The sequence below is a fragment of the Chinchilla lanigera genome, unplaced genomic scaffold (genome assembly GCF_000276665.1).
Source record: "Chinchilla lanigera isolate Chin_1 unplaced genomic scaffold, ChiLan1.0 scaffold00052, whole genome shotgun sequence".
Taxonomy (NCBI): domain Eukaryota; kingdom Metazoa; phylum Chordata; class Mammalia; order Rodentia; family Chinchillidae; genus Chinchilla; species Chinchilla lanigera.
Genome location: NW_004955453.1, coordinates 2,457,113 through 2,476,740, shown reverse-complemented (window position 1 = coordinate 2,476,740; position 19,628 = coordinate 2,457,113). Strand labels below are relative to the sequence as shown.

General features: G+C 40.9%; 1 protein-coding gene across 5 annotated transcripts in view; it reads left to right on the top strand.

Annotated features, from left to right (window-relative positions):
- Positions 1 to 19,628, top strand: part of LOC102006309 (UDP-glucuronosyltransferase 1-8) — a 161,266-nt gene that overhangs the window by 71,174 nt on the left and 70,464 nt on the right. Inside the window, exon 1 of one of the 5 annotated variants that reach the window (XM_013519895.1) lies at positions 9,798 to 10,667. The exons of the other annotated variants lie outside the window; for them this stretch is intronic. Within the exon in view, the coding sequence (XP_013375349.1) occupies positions 9,813 to 10,667 (855 nt within the window). The 5' untranslated portion in view covers positions 9,798 to 9,812. Of the gene's footprint in view, positions 1 to 9,797; positions 10,668 to 19,628 lie in introns of those variants that run through there. 5 annotated transcript variants of the gene reach the window in all.

The window sequence follows — 19,628 nt, the reverse complement described above, 5'->3', positions numbered from 1 at the left end:
TATGACAGTATAAATGTATGGGATGAAAATAATGTCATGATTTCTCCATAAAATATGGAATAATAATGCTAGTTCACATGTACATCATATCAAATACTTTGCTTTTTCTGGTTAGAACTTTAAAATTTATGCCCTTAATAATTTTGAAGCATATGATCATCTATTACTATCCTCATCAGTTTGTGTAGTCGGTCTCAAAAATATTTCTCTTACCTGAGCTAGTGTATCTTTTCACCATCATCTCCTCTGCTTTTCAACTACAGCCTCTGTAACCACCATGAATTACATTGTTTCAGATTCTACAGATAGATTAGACTATGTGGCACTTGTCTTTCTCTTCTTGTATTGTGTCACTTAGCATAATCTTCCCCGATTCAATCAGTGTTGTCTCAAATGACAGAATTTCTTTCTTGTCTAAGGCTGAATTGTATTCCATTGTGTAGATGCACCTCCTTCCTTCCTTCATGTGCTGATGGACACTTAGGTTGGTTCCATAACTTGGCTATTGTGAAACTGGGAGTGGGGATATCTCTTTGATAAATTGATTTCAAAATTTTTAGGTCAATACCCTGAAGTGGGGCTGAGGGATCATAGGTAAATGTATTTTTAAATTTTGAAGCATATCCATACGGTTTGCATAATGGCTGCACCATTTTATATTTCCACCAACAAAGTACAGGCATTCCTTTTCTCCACTTCTGGGTCTACACATTTCCGCTTATCTTTTTGATGGCAGGCGTTCTGCCAGGTGTAAGATGGTAGGTCTGTTGTGGTTGTAATTTGAATTTCACTAATAAATAGTTATGTTGAACATTTTTCGTACATCTCTTATATGTCTTCTTTTGAGAAATATCTACTGAGATCCTTTGCCTATTTCTTAATTATATTTGTTCTCCTACCATGGTATTATTTGAGCTCTTTGATTTTGGATGTTAGCTGCCTATCCCAGTCCATAGGTCATCTATGCATAATGTTTGTTCTTTCTTTTGCTATGCAGAATATTTTTAGTTTGATAAAACTAAAATAAAATAAGTAATTTGTGTATTTTTGCTTTTTATTACGTGACTAGGATCAAATACAAATAATAATTGCCCTGAACAATATCATATATTTTCCCCCAGTTTTTTCCTACTAGTTTTAGAATTTCTGGCCTTCATATAGGTATGTAATTCACTTTGAGTTGATTCTTTGTATTTGGTATGAGATAAAGATCCATTTCCATTTTTCTGCACATGTACATTCAGTTTTTCCAGCAGGATTTATTGACAAGACTATCTTTCCCACATTGCACATTCTTGGCACCTCTGAAAAATCAGTTGAAAACAGATGTGAGACTTAAATCTTGTGCTCTTTTTTTCTGTTCCATTGGTCAATGTACTTTCTCTTTTCTCAGTTCTGTGCTGTTCCAATCAGGTAGTATGACGCCTCCACCTTTGTTATATTTGCTTATGATTTCCTTGAGTAGTTAGACTCTTGTGAGATTTATGGCAAATATTTGGATTACTTTTCTGTTTCTTTGAAGAATGTCATTGGTATATTGATAGATACTGCATTAAATCTACAAACTGATTTAGGTATTATGGACACTTAAAAATATCAGTTCTTGGGGCTGGGGATTTAGCTCAGCGGCAAAGCACCTGCCTGGCAAGCGCAAGGTCGTGAGTTCAGTTCCTGGTACCGGAGAAAAACCAAAACAAAACAAAACAAAAAAAAATCAATTCTTTCAATTTATAAAAGCAAGATAACATTTTATTTATTGGGGTCTTCAATTTTTTTCATCAAGGTCTTACAGTTTTTATTCTATAGGTCTTTAACCTCTTTGGTTAGATTGATTCCTAAATATTTTAATTTTTGTAGCTGTCGTAAATGCAATTGTTCTCTGACTCACATTCTCAGAGATGTTGTTATTAGTGCCTAGGGATGCTAATGACTTTTTAGCTGTTGAGTTTTGTTCTCCAGCTTTACTGTACTTTTAAATTATTTCAAAAAGTTTTTCTTGGTGGAGCCTGCAGTGTTGTATGTGTAGAAAATTATATCATCAGTAAATAATGACAGTTTCACTCTTTTTCTTAATTGGATGCTTTGAGTTCCTTCTCTTGCCTAATATCACTGACAAGAACTTCCAAATTATGTGGAATAGAACTGGGAAAAGTAGATATCTGTATCTTTTGTGATATGTTGGAAAATTTTATTATGGTTTAGACCCAGATGTTCCCCAAAGTCTCACGTGTTCACAAATGGGGCTTTGGGAAGGTGAAGATCATGGGGGCACAGTGTTTACCAAGGGATTAATCTAATAATGAGTTCATGGCTGAGTGTGCTGTTAGGGTGTGGGGCTTTACGTGGGGAGGTGGGTCACTGCTGGAGTAGGAAGGTGTATTCCTACACAGGAAGGTGTGTTCTTGTCACCGACTCCTCCCAGCCCTGCCTCTGCTTCTTCACTGCCACGGACTGAGCAGCTTTCTTCCACTATGCTCTTCTGCTGTGCCATTTCTGCCTTGAAGCCAGTCAGTTATGGACTGTATGGCCTGTGAAATCGTGGACCAAATCAACCTTTCCTCCTTTAATTTGTAGGCACTGGGTATTTTGTCTCAGTGATGAGAAAGTTGACTAACCCAGGAAACTGGTAGCAGGAGTGCAATCAGTGGTGTGATTAAACCTGACCATGTGGTTCAGAGACTTTGGAAATGTTCTCCATGAGGAGTTTGGAAACATTCACATAAATGGGCTAGAGAAAGCTTAAAATGCTGTAAGGGGAGCTTGATGGGCTATTTTTGTCAGAGTTCAGAAGATCAGAATGCTGACAGGAATGTGGAGAGTAAAGGTGAGGTTCATGAGGTTTCAGATGGAAACAGACTCTACTGAGATTTGGATCAGAGGCCATTTGTTGTCTATATTTTGCTCATGTCCTGAGATTTTGTATGAGACTGAATTTAAGGGCAACAGACTAATTAATCTGGAAAAGAAAATTTCAAGGTAGTCCAAAGGTCAGGCTTCAGCAGGGGTACCACTGGCTACTTTTAACCAGATCTACAGTGAGGTCCAGGAGCAAAAAACTTAGCCAAATGATGCGGAAAAATATTGTAGCTTGTGCAGAGAGAAAGCACATGTAAAATTGGGACTACAGAAAGTGTGGTTGTTGAATATTGGTTTCATTAAAAAAGAAGCCAAGGACAATAGGAAAGATGGCTTGAAGGTATCACAGGTATTTGCCAGACTTGATCCATTACAGACTTAAAGATATGAAATGGTAAATTCCTTTGCAAGACTTTGCTTTTAGAGAGAGCCCCAGGATGTTCTGTTCACTCAAGGCTGCCTATGGGAGTGTATCCACAAGTTCAGCCATCCAGATACTCAAAGGAGGGCACTGCAGCCATAGTCCAAGGTGACCCACCTCCTCCTATAGCTGGCAGCATATTTTGGTGTTATCCATGATACTGACTTTTCAGGCATGCAGAATATAAGAGTTATGGGGTAACTGAGGTTTCTACCCAGATTTCAGAGGTAGGTCAGGAGGCCATGCAATGTGGTGTGATGGGATCACAGTTCCTGCCAGAGGCACTTTAAAGGGTCAATCTGTGAAGCTGGGAGAGCAAAGACCTAGTTGTAATGGAAACCCCAAGAAGTGTGAGATGCTGGGAATATGGAACATTTGCCAAGGAAAGCTGTAGGCAGTGAGCAGAGCCAGTCCATGAAAGAGGTTATGTGGGCTGCAACCACAAGGTTAAGGGTGGAGTTGCCCAAGATCTTTGGGGCTCACAACTTACCACTACATGCCCTAGGTGCTTGCCATGGAACTAAACTACTTAATGTTTTCTGTTGGTTTTTAGTCTAGCTTGGGCCAGATTCATTTTTATTTCCCCATTTGTCTCGTTTGGAATGGAAATGTTTGCTCTGTGACATTTTGTGTTGTATGTATTTACTTTCCTTTTTGATTTTTACAGGGGCTCACGGCTAATTGCCCTTGAGTCTTATAGGAGATGTTGAACTTGGATTTTTCAGCAGTACTAGAACTGTTAAAAATTTGGCAACTCTTGGAGATGAACTAAATGCATTTTGTATAACAAGACGGACATGAGATTTTGGGGGGACCAAGGTTAGAATATTATGATTTAGATCTAAAATGTCCTCCAAAAGTCTCTTGTTTTCAAGGTAGAGCTTTTGGAAAATGATTGGATCATTGGGACACTATACTCATTAGTGGATTAATCCGTTCGTGAGTTCATAACTGAATGTGCCCTTAGAAGGTGGAGCATTGTTGGAAGAGGTGAGCTGGAAGGGTGTATTCTTATACATGGCTCTACCTTTTTTCCCCTCTGTGCTTCCTGGCTGCAATGGCTTGAGTAGTTTTCCTTTGCTAGACCCTTCTGCCATACCATTTCTTCCTTGAAGCTAGCTAACCATGGACTAAACCCACTGAAGTGGTGAGCCAGATAAACTTCTCCTCTTTAATTTGTGTGTGTTGGGTATCTTTTTTTCTAGTGATGAAAAAGCTAACTAATAGAGGTTTCAGGTTTTCATTGTTGAATATAATGTTAGTTGTGGACTTCTCATACATGGTCTTTATTATATTGAGGTACATTCATTATATAGCTAATTTAGTAACTTTTATTATGAAAGGATGTTCAATTCAGTAAAAAAATTTTTTTCGCCACTAATGAAATGATCCTATGGTTTTGTTTTTCATTATATTAATATGATATATAACATTTATTCATTTGTGTATGTTTAATCATCTTTATATTCCAATAATTAATCCCAGTTGTCTACAGTGGATGATCTGTTTAATACGCTGTTGATTTTGATTTCCTACCATTTTGTTTGTTTGCTAATATTTTGCTAAGGATTTTTACATGAATGTTCATCAAGAAATTTGATCTGGATTTTTTTCTTATAATTTCCGTGTCTTTCCTTGCAACCTCATAAAAATATTTTCCTCCTTTTCTATATTTTAGAAGAGTTTGAGAAGGATTGTTATTAATTTTTAAATGCTTGATAGAGGTTTTAGCCATAAAACCATCAAATCTTAGGCTTTTCTTTGATACTTTATTCATTATTGGTATGTTCCGATTTTCTTCCTTTGTAATTCCTTCCTGATAAATTATGTATGTCTGAGAATTTATCCATTTTTCTAGGCTACTAATTTTTGGCATGTAATTATTCATAGGAGTCTTTTTTCATGCTTTGTATTTCTGTAATATCATTTTTTTCTGCTCTGGTCTTTGTTATTTCCCTCTTTCTGTTTCTGCTAACTCTTGGCTTAGTTTGTTCTGTTTTCTAGTTCTTAGGGTGTAATATTAAGTTGCTTGTTTGGCATCATCTGACCTTCCTTCTTTCCTTCCTCTGTCTCTTCCTCCCTCCCTCCCTCCTTCCCCCTTTTCTCTTTATGGTACTGTGGATTTGAACACAGGGCCTCATGCATTCAAGCATGGTGAGCAAATGTTCTTCCAATGAGCTACATGCCCAGGTGTTTTTTGTTTTAGTGTAGGTGCATGTTGCTATAAAATTTCCTCTTAGAAATACTCTTACTGTGTGTAGTGAATTTTGACATGTTGCGTTTCTTTGTTCATTTGCATGAAGATTTAAATTTTATTCTTTCAACTTATTGGTTCCCTCATTATTTATTCAGTAGTATATTGTTTAATTTCCATGTGAATTCTCCCAAATTCCTCCTATTATTGATTTCTAGTCTTATACTCTTGTTGTTGATAAAGATAGTTGATATAATTTCAATGTTGTTAGATTTGATGAGGCTTGTTTTGTACCCTAACATGGTGTACCACCCTGGAGAATGGTCCCTGTGCACTTGAGAACAATGTGTATTCTGTTGCCATTGACTGGAATATGCTATCTATATTTGTAACGTGCATTTGGTCTAAATGTTGGCAAGAACAGTATTTTCTTATTACTTTTGTGTTTGTGTTTTATCCATTGTTGAAGGTGGGGTTATGAAATTCCCTATGGTTACTTATTGCTGTCTGTCTCATCTTTCAGATTCTTTTTAATTTTTGTTGTATATATTTAGCTGTTCCTATGTTGAGTGCATATATATTTACAATTGTTATATATTCAGATGAATTGTCCCTTTTATCATTATAAGGTGCTTCTTTGTCTGTTTGTAAAGTATTTGCCATAAAGCCAATCTCTTTCTCATATAAATGTAATTTCACCTGTTCCCTTTTGACCTCCAGTTGCAAAGAATATAGTTTTCTCCTTTATTTTCTATATATATTCTTCAAAGTGAGGAAAATACCTTGTAGGAAATCTATAGCTGGGTCTTTAAAAAAATTATTTTTCACTTTTCATGAGAGAATTTAATCCATTTACATTTAAGGTAACTCTAGATAAGTAAACACTTACTACTGTGATTTTATTAGGTGTTTTCTAAGTATTTTGCTGATACTTTGATTTTTTCTTTTTCTTGCCATCTTCCCTTGCAGTTGTTGGGTTTTTTTGTAGTGGTATAGCTTAAAAATTTTATTGTTCTTGCACTTCTACAAAAGGCTTTGCTTTGCGGTAACCATCAAGCTTACATAGAACACCTTATACCATTCTACTTGAAGGTGAAAGCAACTTGAGTTTTATAGGATGTAATCCTATGATTTACTTCCCCAACAAAAAACACACCTTACATTATAAATGTCAGGATTTCCATCATTTTGTAAAGTGCATCCTTAGCAACTTATTTTACCTGTAGTCAGTTATTATTCATAGTTTTGTATTTTAATCGTGATTATAGGAAAGAATTTGTCTTTATGCATCATTGTTACAATCCTAGAGTATTTTGAATACAGCATTACTCAGGCCATTGACTTTTGTGCTTTCATTTGTTTCATGTTTTTAATTTGTGGCATTTTTTCAGTGTAAAGAATTCCCTTTAACAATCCTATATATAGTTCCAGTGGTGATGAGCATTCTAAACTTTTGTTTTTCCAGGTACATTTTTATTTCTCCCTCATCTGAAAGATAGTTTCCTGAACAAAATATTCTTGGTCAGCAGGTTTTTGTATTTTTTTTTTTCTTTTTGATATAAGGTCTTGCTATGCAATTCAGGCTGCCCTTGAGCTCACTTTGTAGCCCAGGTTGGTCTTGAAGTTGCGATGATCCTCCTGCATCAGCCTCCCTAGTGCTGGGATTACTGGAATGTGCCACCATGCATGATCACAGTCAGCAGGTTTTTTTTCCCCAACAAGTTGAACGTATTACCCTATTTTCTCTGGGCCTGTAGGATTTACCCTGAGAAATATGTTGACAATTCTATTAGCACTGCTTTGCATGTGATTTGTTTCTTTTCTCTTGCTGCTCTTAGAAGTTTTTTTTTGTCTTTTAATAGTTTATTATACGTCTTGGTGTAGTCCTCTTGTGGCTGAATTTTATTGCAGATTTCTCAGCAGCTTGCACCAAGATGCAGCCATCTTTTACCAGTTTTATTCGGCTCCAACTCAATAATTACTTCTGTTGATGGAATCTGTTGTTGAGACTTTCCATTGATTTGTCAGTTCAGTCATGGCATCTTTCAACTCTAGGATTTCTATCGGCTCTTTTTTTATTGCTCCTATTTCTTTGTCCAACTTACTTATTTCAGGTATTGTTTTCCAAATGTGCTTAAATTTTCTGTCCATGTACTCCTGTATTCACTGAACTTCTTTATATTATTCTGAATTGTGCTAATCATGTCAGATTTTTTTGATGTGCGTTAAAAAAGCTTTATTAGTTTCTTTGTAATATGTGTGGTCTTGTGCTGACTACACAGTTGCAGAGATAGCCTCCTCTTCAGCATTTCCAGGTGTCTTTTGACAGGAATATACCATCAGTATTTATTCTAGCTTGTTACTCTGGAAGGGCCAGCCGAGACCATCCTGAGCACAGAAGTGTTAGTGAAAGCTCCCTAGTTGGCTGGTCCACTGCCTTGGCATTGGTCTTGGGTAGGGCTGCTATCTGGGCTCTGCTGTTAGGTGATCTCATTGGCTGGGCCCTGCTATCAAATACTGCTGAGTGGGTACTCTAATGGCTTCTGTTCAGGCCAGTTAGAAGATATATTTCCAGGCTGGCAAGTCCACTATTTGGAATTCATAACTGGGTAAGACTGAAGGTTTGGTTTAATGGTTACAGAGAGTCGCTGCTCAAGACTGATGGGACAAAAGACTGGCTCCATAGAAGTGTATAACTGAGGAATGCCTTTTCATTGGGTTTGAGACAATGGGTGGACTTCTGACTGAGTTGAGTGGCTGTTTGCTCTTCTGAGTCAAGCAGGTATAGCCCAGATGCACCTTTGAAATACGCAGAGGTGGGAGTCTTTCTGCCTGTGCAGCATCACTGGTGGGCTCCTGAGAACTACCTCAGAATGAACAAAAATCTGGATCAGAAAATCTCCGACTTCTACACGAAACTGTGCACATCGTCACAGCCTGTCGTGGTGAAGGGGGTGAGGTGGCATGGTAGGAGTGAGGACATTTTCCTTACCCTTTCAATTTGGATTTTACTCAGCTCTGTGGACCATGTAGGTACCTCAGCCTTGACAAAATGTCTTAGGGTTTTCAAAAAGAGGTTCTAATGTGTGAGTCGTTGCTAGTTGAACTTTCTGTGAGAAGAATGAAGCCTGAAGCTGCCTACGATTCCATTTCATAGATATCACTAAAAACAACCTTAATCTTCAAACACAGTCATCTGAAAGTATCCCAGTTGCCAAACGAAGTGGAGACTAACATGTGTCTCGTAACAGTACCCAGGAAGGATCCATCGTGTGACCCTAACAAGGATCGTGCCTCTGGGTTGGTGTAGAACCCCTCACACTATACTCCTTGGAGTGTGATCTGAAAATATCACCAGATTCACCTATGAAAGTATTTGGAAACCTGTGTAATGCAATGGAGCCCAGTGCAATGAACATTCCTTGTGTGCTCTTTCTGTGCAGAGCACAGCGCGGGTATTCTAGAAGGGTCAGCACACGAAGCAGTCATTTCCCCTGATCTCAAAGAGTGCTCTGTAGAGTGGGAAGGACAAGTACATAGACTCCTGAAGGAGGGATTTGGGGCAATAGGGTGAGCTCACGGCAGAGCTGTCAACCTTTGTTTAGAATGTGGGAGCAGGGAGGAATTCTCTGGCCAGCCCTGGACAGGGGACTACCCACTGTGTTGCTGGTAGTGATTTAAAGAAAATCACTTTAAGGAGATTCAAACAGAACGCAGTCACATTTCATCAACTCCTTACTATGGTCTTATTTCAGCATTAGAAAGGCCTTAGAGTCTTAAAAATGGAGCATGAATCTTGCTGGAAAGAGAACAAGACAACTATCCGCACTATCCATGACAGGGGCACTTATGAACTACAGTTCCACTGCCAGTGAGGTGGTCAGGCTAAGGACTTTCCAGTCATTCATTGAAACTGGAGGTGCAATTCCTTTTAGAGCAAAGAGCCTTTGGTAGTATGAGAATGAAATCCATGTTTTGCTCTGGAACAAATTCCTGAAATACAAGCCTATTTCCTTTTGCTTTCAGAAGCTTTCAGTTTAAGCACATTGCTTAATAACTCTACTTCTAAACTCACATTGAAGTACAGGGCGTAACCTCTCCACAAGGTAAAGGTCATAAGCTACTTTTACCTATAAAGCATATGATAGGCGTTGTTTATACTACTTAATTATTCTTGATCTTAGGAGTAAATCATTGGCAGTGAGTTTGATTTTTGTTTTAAATCCATGTATGAAGCCACACCCTCCTGTGAGGACAGGGTTTATGCCTATACTTCTTCTATCCACTTCCCTCTACAGCAGCTGAGTCTGAGCAGCTGGGTGGCTCTGGGCTGCGGTCCCCATGGCTCCCGCACGTTCGCCTGCACCCCTCCCTCTATACCTGTGTCTGCTGCTGGCATCTGGCTTTGCCCAGGCAGGCAGGCTGCTGGTGGTGCCCATGGACGGGAGCCACTGGTTCACCATGCGCTCTGTGGTGGAGAAGCTCGTCCAGAGAGGGCATGAGGTGGTGGTGGTTATGCCAGAGGTGAGTTGGCAGCTGGGACAGTCACTGAACTTCACAGTAAAGACTTACTCACTTTCTTATACCCTGGAAGACTTAAACCGGGGGTTCAAGGAAATCATTGAAGGCACATGGAAAACTCGAGAAGATAGTTTATTTTCTATTATTAAAGGTGCATCCAAAGATTTTTTTGAATTGTTATTTTCGCAATGTAGAAGTTTGTTTAACAACAAAGAACTAGTAGCATACTTGAAAGGGGCTTCTTTTGATGCAGTGTTCCTGGATCCTTTTGATACGTGTGGCGTGATTGTTGCCAAATATTTTTCACTCCCATCTGTGATCTTCACTAGGGGAGCGCTTTGCGCGTATATTGAAGAAGCTACCCAGTGCCCCAGTCCTCTTTCTTATGTTCCCAGGAATTTCCTGGGGTTCTCCAGTGCCATGACTTTTAAGCAGAGAGTACGAAACTATATTTCATACTTGGAGGAGCATTTACTTTGCCCCTATTTTTTAAAAAAAACCTTAGAAATTGCCTCTGAACTTCTCCAAACACCCGTCACAGCGTACGATCTCTTCAGCCACACGTCAATTTGGTTGCTCCGCACGGACTTTGTTTTCGACTATCCCAGGCCTGTGATGCCCAACATGGTCTTCGTTGGTGGGATCAACTGCCATGAGGGAAGGCCCCTGTCCAAGGTACGTTTTATCTCCTGTGGCACATGGAGGATAACCTGGGTTTGCAGCTTTAAAAAAAGGATTCTTTATGGAACTGTGATTTCTTATTTATATTTGTTATAGTTAGGGTTTCTTTCTGGTTAGCAAATCATTTCGTGCTGATTCTTTAATTGTGGGTAGCAAATTTTACACATCTGGCCTCCCTGCGTTATGGGGGTGAACCATTGACAGAGTTGTAGATAGTCTCCTGGCTGCATTACTTATTACCTTTTCTGGACAAATACATTGGTAAATGAAACTTCCCTTTCACTAGTTCTGTGCTACATTCTGTAGGAAAGAGCACTTCGCAGTTTTGTATGCATCTTTTCCAACCTGGGAGGATAATTTGATATATATCCACACATGTACATCTGGTGTAGAAATTTTTGCAGTTATTTGATTAAAATAAAATCAAGTGGCAGGTTGGAAATAATGTTCTTTACCTTCTTTTTTTCACTTCTTAAGGACACTGCTTTCAAATTTGATTGGTTCTTTTAATAATAGCATAAAAGTCTTTATTTTCAAGTCACTGTATTTTTTAATCAATCAATATTGATAGGTATTTAGAATTTTCCACTCTTTCTTCAGTGCACCAGACTGCACTGAACTTGCTTATGCAATTTTCTTGGTGGCACCAGGACCTTTAGACTGAGGTATATGTGTAGTTCTTCTCCTTTTTTCTTTCAATTTTGAGACAGGATTTAAGTCACCCAAGCTGGATTTAAATTTACAATTCTGCCTCATCATCCTAGAGTACTTGGTTCACAGGTGTGTGCCACCCACACCTGGCTTTAAAACTTCCTTTAAATTCACATATTTCTGCATCTTAATGGGCCTTAATAGGCCTTAGCTTAGTAGGCCTAGGTACCACATGGCAGGGCTTGATAGTATGGACATGTGACATTTTGATAAATTTGAGAATTGATTTCAAATCTTGAAAACTTGAACTAAGACCAGCAGTAGATGAGAACTGTAGTTTTCCCATACCCTCTCCAACTCCAAGTGCTGTTAAACTTATTTTTGTTCATTTTTTGGGTCAAGAAAGTTCTGTGTAGCTGCTTGTTTGCATGCCCTATCTTCACAGATATATTGGCCACTTATATTTCTTCTTTTGTGGATTGCATATTCCCAATCTGTAATCACTTTATAGGGCCATTTATCTTTTTTTTTTTGCCATTCATTTTTTTTTTTTTTTTTTTTTTTTTTTTCCAGTACCGGGAACCGAACTCACGACCTTGCGCTTGCCAGGCAGGCGCTTTTGCCGTGCCATTCATCTTCATAATGAATTTTATAAGCCTTTTTAGTACTAACACTATTAACACAGCTTTCGTATATGCACTATAAATATTTTTTCCTTGGATGTTCTTTACCTTTTGACAAATAGAACTTTTACTTTGGGGAGTAGAATTGATGAGAGATCTTCCCAAGCCTAAAGTACATAAATGTTTTCTCCACATTGTGTTTTAACTCCTCCAATGCGTATGGCTTGATTTCTTTTGTAGTGAGACTTTTAACACACACAGTGTAAGGATCTAATTTTATTCATTTTTTAAAGGATAATTCATTATCCTAGTGCCATTAAGTACTAATTCCATTGTTCACTCCTGAACTGAAATGTATCTTTATCTTATTTTAGTTCATTGTATCATTTTTATCTGTTCTCAATTCTCAGTTTAGTTCCACTAATTTGTCTATTTGTACGTAGGAATCATATTTTGCTTAAGTACTTTTGTAGTAAGCATTAAGGTCTGGTAGAGCAAGTGTCATGCTCAGTAGTTGTTTTTCTAAGTTTTTGTGATTCTAGTAGAAATTTAAAATTATTCATGAATTTAGAATTGTTTTGTTTAATTCTAAAAATAAAACCATATAAGTCCCATTAATATTGCTTTTTTTTCTTATTTGAGAGAGCTTTGCATGTTTTTGCTTTTATATCTTCCTATTCTGGAATAATATTCCATTTTACTGATTCAGCTCTTATTTTATATCATCAATAAAATTTTGTACCTTAGTTTATGTAATCATTTTCTTTCTTATTAGAATAATAGGCATTTTATTTTTTTGAAATTATTGTACACAGCCTAAATTTTTTTTCTCTCCTTTGGATTTTCCACATTTATTTTGTATCTAGCCATATTCCTAACTTCTCTGATTGGTCTATAAAATTTATTAGACATACAGTGTCACTTGCCAATGATTTCCTCCCCTAATATTTATACCCCTTACTTTCCTTTACTGGAGAATGTACCTCCAAATCATTGTAGAATTATATTATTGGTCTGGGTAATTTAAATTGGCGTTTGATCACTTGCAATTGAGTATGTCTTGACAAATGCAAGAGTAATATCCTTGGCAAATACATAGTGTTTAATTCCTGGTAAGATATTTCATGTCTTATCTCTACGTTATTTCCTTAGGGGTGGACTGTACATGTTTTTCTGCTGTTCTGGCTTCTTACACGGTAGCTCTTGTCGGTCATTCTCTCGTGTACTGCGTGCGTCTGCTGAAAGTGATTTTCCTGTCAGCTTGATGGGAAAGTGAAATAGTGCACTTTCTAAAAGGCTGAGAGACTAGTTTTAACTGTGTAAAAGCTAGGCCTGAATTTTTTGCCCTCGGCAAGACCAAGCAAGGAGGTGGAGGGGGCAGGGCTGTAAGAAGCCGAGCTGGTTCAAAGAGCTTCTTCTCCCCTTTGCTCCCTGTCAGTTCAGCACCAAGTGCACTCGGGCCCCACCTGTGACCTTGTTCTCTTCCCCGGGGTGGAGCCCTGCAACTTGCTGCACCCACAGCGACTTCAGAGAGGCTCCTTGCAACACCCTGAGGGCTTAGAGATAGCAAAGCTGTGTATGATTTCGTTATCACCCATCAGATAGAGATGTGTATAAAATATGACATTATTGAACCCTATAGTTATATATTTACAAATGTATATGGTTTTAGATATCTATTAAAGGGTATATGTAGATTTTATATATGTGAAAAGTTAAATATTTCTAAATATGAGCATGAAGCAAGCAAAATTAAACTAGCATTGAGATCTCAAAGAGAGCCCTTGGACAAGGAACTTCCATAGTAAGTACAAAAGGAAATGTTCATCAACGTAGCTGTGGGCTGTGTAGATTTTTCCCTCTCTATTGCAGATGGGCAGCCTCTCTCAGAGACCTTTTAGCTGTCGTATTTGTGGAAAACGAGGCTGAACAGAGTCTGCGTCTCATTTTCCTGATAAGAAGGAAACACTGCTTCCTAATTGTGTGTGTGTGTGTGTGTGTGCATGTGCATTTATGTGTGTATGTGGACACTTCTGTTTGTTTTAGGCCCTGCATAATGGATTTTCCTGCATGTCTCCTGTAGCAAGCTCTGGAGTTTATCTAGACTCGTTATAGCCAGGGGTGTAATTAGATATTTCAACAACGATGGTAGATCATCACTCGAAATGCTTAAATAGATCTACTGGGGCAAAATCTATTCCCAGTCTTTTTTCAGTTTTTGGTACGTTTCAGCAGGATTGATGGCTGGGTCCAGCTGGGAGGAATTCACATTCAGCCTGGACAGTTCTGGGCAGGTGTAGCTGTGGAGTAATGGGGCTGGAGTACAGTGACGTAGTAACAGAAGACCTCAGGTTCCCCATCCTGATGCTGACATCCGTGTGTCTCATCTCTACATGTGGCTGCCCTCCTGTGTAGCTAGCAGGTTCCTTGGGAACTGTCTTGCCTCTGGTCTTTTCTGAATGTCTCATGCTGTAAAATTGCTTACGGAGGGGTTGACTTGTACCTCATGGTCTCAGTCCCTCCAAAGATGTGACTTGTTCTTAGTGGCTGTGGTGGTATTACAGAGTGACATGCACTTGGCTGTTCTCTCCTTATTTAATATGAAGCGTCCTTCTTAACACTGCCAGCCTCCATTGCCTGGCTGAGTGCTGGGGATAGCGGACGTGGCTTTGCCTGCTAAAAGCTGGCTGTATCATTGGGAGGTAGACTTCCGCCAGTGACAAATTGGGAAACATCCTCTGAAAGGAAAGGAAAGGATAGGGTGCCCAGGAGCTGATCACAGGGTGCCTGGCAGCACGAGGAGGACCTGAAAACGCAAGGTGCTAAGCAGAGACAATGGCAGCGGCAGCACACACCCGAGTGTCACAAGTTCTTTAGTGTTTGGAACCCTGGTGTGCCGTTCTTCATCGTGCATCCCAGAATGTCTTTACTAAACACAAGGGAGTGCAAGTTCTAGTTTATGTCTTTTCTGAGTAACCCTTGTGTCTTGCCCTCCTTAGTGACCTGTGCTTCTCTTTACTGTTTCTGGGATACTGGGACTGTTGGCACACTGCTGTAAGTCCCCAGGAAGTTATCGATTCAGCCCATGCAGCAGGACAGGTGGCCCTGAGATGACTGTGCCCTGCCCATCCATCCCGTGTGATTCACACTGGCCCACCTTGGACCTGCTCCAAAGTCTGAGCCCAGAGCCATTCGCAGCCTCTCACATGCGTTAAGTTGCACTTGTAGCTCATGCACATCCACCGTGTCTGTGTAACCCAGTGGATTCAGCTGTGGTGGATTGTCATGCATGGTTATGTTTTTATAACTATTTATTAAAACTTTAGTTAATTTGATTTTTCCGTTTTTGTTATTCTAGATTCAGCATATTTAGCTTTTCAAGTTTCAAATTTTTTGCAGGTCCTTTGAAATCCCGTAGGTCTTGACCCTGTTATTCCTGAGTTGTGGATTCAAGAGTGTGGGGTCAGCCTTTCCAGATACTTCTCAGCTTCTTGCATGGCACTGTTCCCATGCATGCCTTTGGTCTCCTCGCTACCCAAAATGCCAGGCACCCTCCATGGAAATTAGCTTCACCCCATGATCTCTGCAGCACTACTTTGGAGTGTGGCCCAAGCCTGAATCTTTGGTATGCGGTAATCCCCGAGAAACAGTTGGCTTTTGCCTGCACGCTCAGGTGAACCCTGATGCTGCAGGACACCTTGAGGCCCACAGCACCACACATGACGGCATTGGGCCTTCAGGACATTTCCCGTTTAGGGACCATTCTTGTGGCAACAGACATACCAGACTCCTCTTTCTAGTATCCAGTGTGGGAACACACACACACACACACACACACACACGCACACACACACACACACCATACTTAGCAATAGTGTAGTCAAACCTCAGAAGCAAAAAGAAATGCTTCTAACACCAAATGGTGTCTTAACTTGCAAGGCACAGTTCTAGGGATTATGCAAAGTGATGTTAGCTCCTGTCCTTCATCTCCTGCCCTATGTCCCTTTGTGCTTGCTGGGAATAAGAACAGGGCCTGCAGATAGGCCATATGATATTTAGAGCAGGACTCTATTAGGAAGGGCCCAGGCTATGGACCTCAGCGGAATGGGGATGTCCAGTATGAGGAACCTGAGGCTTGAGCTCCTCTGGCTTCTCCTGCCTTCACTGGCTCGCTTAAGCGTTCTCTCTCCAGATGTACTTATTGTTTTTGGAAGGCGTCCTGCCTAGCTCTTTCCTGCCCGGGAAGGGTGGGACTTGCACATTGTGTCCTTTGTAACTTTCCAAGGTCTTTATGCTGTCTTGATGGAGCCAAAGCAGGTTGCTGGCATCTTCCAGCTTCTAATTGTCTGAGCAGGAAACTCTGCCGGTGTGTCCCCGGGAGGGTCCTGGGAAGCTGCCCCCAGCTTGGACTGGCCTGAGTGTTTGCATGCCTTGAGCCATGAATTTGCATCTCGCTTGTGTTTCTGGGGCCAGCCCTGCAGTTGGGATGGCCCCTTCCATCCTGTTTTGCAGGATTCTTTTCCTCTCCCATGCCCCGGCCTGCAGCCAGTACCAAGGCACGGGTCAGGGCATGTTTCAAGAGCTGCCCTGCATGACTGGCTCTGGCAAGTCTGTTCCAGCGATTCTAGGAAGCCCGTCCTGTGGGAACACCCGTATTTCCACATCCCCCGCCCATTGGGCCCTCCCTCGGCATTGTGCTGAACGCAGAACAAACATCACCCTCCCTCCCTGCCTCGGTTGAGAAACCCAGAGCTGAGGAAACGAATTGCTGCCTGGCTGGTGGGTGGTGGGATTGGAAGCAGACCCAGATTTTCTGACTTCCCATGCTGCCTAGACTCTCCTTGCTCAAGCCTCGACTTCCTAAAGGCAAGTAATAGCTTACGTGTTCGGATATATGATAGGGAGTATGTACTTCGGGCCGTGTCCAGTTTTTTTTCTGGTTGGAGTTCGGCCAACTCTTGTAATTTCCCAGGAGATGTGGGGATAAAGGAAGACTGAGCTGTTATATAGAAGAAGCCCCTTTAGCCACATCCGGAATCTTTTGTAGTCCTGTACGGGTGGGGGCTAGTTGCCAGGGGAACCAACTTTGGGATTAGAGAGAGAGGAGGAGAAAGGAGCTGAGTGTTGAGTTTATCACCTATGGCTGATGATTTAATCAACACCTATTCCGTGAAACCCCAAAAGGGCAGGCTGTGAAGAGCTTCGGGTTGCTGAAGGGGTGAAGAGGAGTGCTGCGTGCGTCTGTGCAAGTCTGGGTCCCTTCACCCGTGTCTTGTCCTTTGTCCTTCTCATCTGGCTGTTCATTTCTGCCCTTTGTAATGACCTTTGTAGTAAACTAGTAGCCAAGAGACCTGTGTTGTCTTTGCTTCTGTGAGCCCTTCTAGCAAATGACTGAACATAAAAAGAGAGTGGAAACCTCTGGTTTGTAGCCAGGTCATAGAGAAATTGTTTGTGGTAGAAGCAGTCTTCCGGGAGTCAGTTCTTAGCCTGTGAGGTCTGTGCTAGCTTGGTGAGTGTCAGAACTGAACTGAGTTGCACCCGTTCAGCTAGTGTTTGAGAATTGCTCATTGTGGAAGAAAATCCCTACATATGTGGTCACACAATTGTTTTATGTTAAGTGAGAGCATGGAAGGAAAAAGTTTTTCTCCCCTGTACACACATTCCTGGGATTAATCAACACAGATATGGAGTCTGCCCACTCTATTTTCTCCCCTGTACACACATTCCTCCCCTGTGCTCACAGTCAATGAGCAGCATCTTAAGGAACACAGTTTTTTACATGTTCTTATTTCATCTTCATTACTTGAATGAAAAATGAAAATAAAGTCTGGGAATAAAATGGGCAAGCCAAAAGTGAATTTATCCATTCAATATTTATTGAGCACCGACTGGATGCCTGGGTGCTGGGGCTATGGCAGAGAACAAAGTAAACACATGGCCCTTAAAGAACCCCCATTAGTTGGGGGAGACACACAATAAGTAAACAGGTGGTAAAGAAAGAGGAGGAAGGGGGCTCCAGAGGGATGAGCTGAACTGCTTGGTCACAGGGGAGATCAGACATGAACCAGATCTGGAATGAAGGGAGTGATCAGGCCATGTGGCCCTCTGGGGCGCAGTGGACAACTTGATTAATGTCATCACCTGGATCAGGGTTGGCAAACCACAGCCCGTAGCCTGCAGCCTGCTTTCTTTAGAACACGGCCCCACCGCTTGCTGGGTGTTGTTTATGGCAGTTACTTGCCCACTACGGTGGCAGAGCTGTGTCACTGCCAAAGAGACCCAGTGGCCTGCAAAAACTAAAATGTGTACTCTCGGAACCTTTGCAGAAAGTGGCTCCTAACGTTTTCCTGATCTAGAATTGAAGGTCTCAAAATGTGCTCTGGGAACCCTGGGGACCTTTGGGCCCCTTTCAGCGTGTGTGTGAGGCTGAGCTATTACCAGTGTTAGAATACAGTCCTACCAAGACGTTATTCGCCCCTTCGCTGCTCACCCTCCCCAGAGGGCACTGTAGCATTTTCCAGAAGTACAAGTTGTCTGATATAGATTGCAACAGAGTAAATAAAGATCAAAATAAATGACAGGCAATAGGAAGTAGGGCGATAGATCTTTCTAAAGGGAAAAGGGATCGAGGAATGGAGGGAGGGGGAGAGGCAAAGGAATGAAAAAGAAGAGTTAAGATGTGCTGTGCACATGTGCGGACTCCACATAAGGAATGGAAATATCAATAAAACATTTAAAATTTTTCTAAAGAGAGAAATAGGAGTTTACTGTCATCTGTGAGGTCAGACATCACGAGAATAGTAAATGTGTAAAATAATTCACTCTTTGGACTAGTTTCTATTTGTTTGGGGGAGAAATAGTTATTTTTAACGCGTAGAAGTGATTTGTGTAGACTCATAGTGGGTGTATTCTTGTCAAACATGTTAATGAGGAAAGCTTTATAAATGTGTCAGCTTTGATTTCTGAAATAGTTGACTTGGGTAGGTATAACCCCCATAAATAGAAGCCTTTGGGGGTTTCTGTACTGTTGAAGGAGTGTTTAAGTAAATTGCATAGGACATTTAGGGGCCTGAATCTTGGAGGCAGAGTAGATGGAGACACTTGACCACTTCTCTGGAGGGCAGGAGAGCGAGAGAGATAATAGCCATCTCCTGGCTGTAGCTATTTTTAGCTGGCAGGGTAAGGGAATTTCCTCTGATCCAATCTTCACAATGAAAATGAGTTTTGAGACTTCCAAGAAGATGGCTGAGTGGTGAACAGCAGAGAAACAGCTTCTCTGAGATTTGGTGTCCAGATGCTGGAACATACCAACGTGAGGAAGAGAAGAAGGAGGGAGGTGGGTGCCTGGGATTCAGCAAGGGTCTGGAGTGAGGGTTGAAGCCCACAGGGAGTGTGAAGCGAGACACCTGAGTGCAGAAAAAGGAAATGACAGGCCACCTGAAGAAATCAGGTTCCAGCCTCACAGACAGAAACCAGCCTGAACTTCAGCGGAATGATAAGTGCAGGCTTGCTGGGGTTGTCACTACCCCACTGTAAAGCCACAGCTGATTTGCTGGGATTAATCAACACAGATCTGGAGTCTACACACTCTATCTACCAGCTACAGCAGGACATGCCCTGAAGTGGCCATTTTTTTTTCTTTTCTAGTGTTTGTTTTGTTTTTTCTTGATTGTTTGTTCTT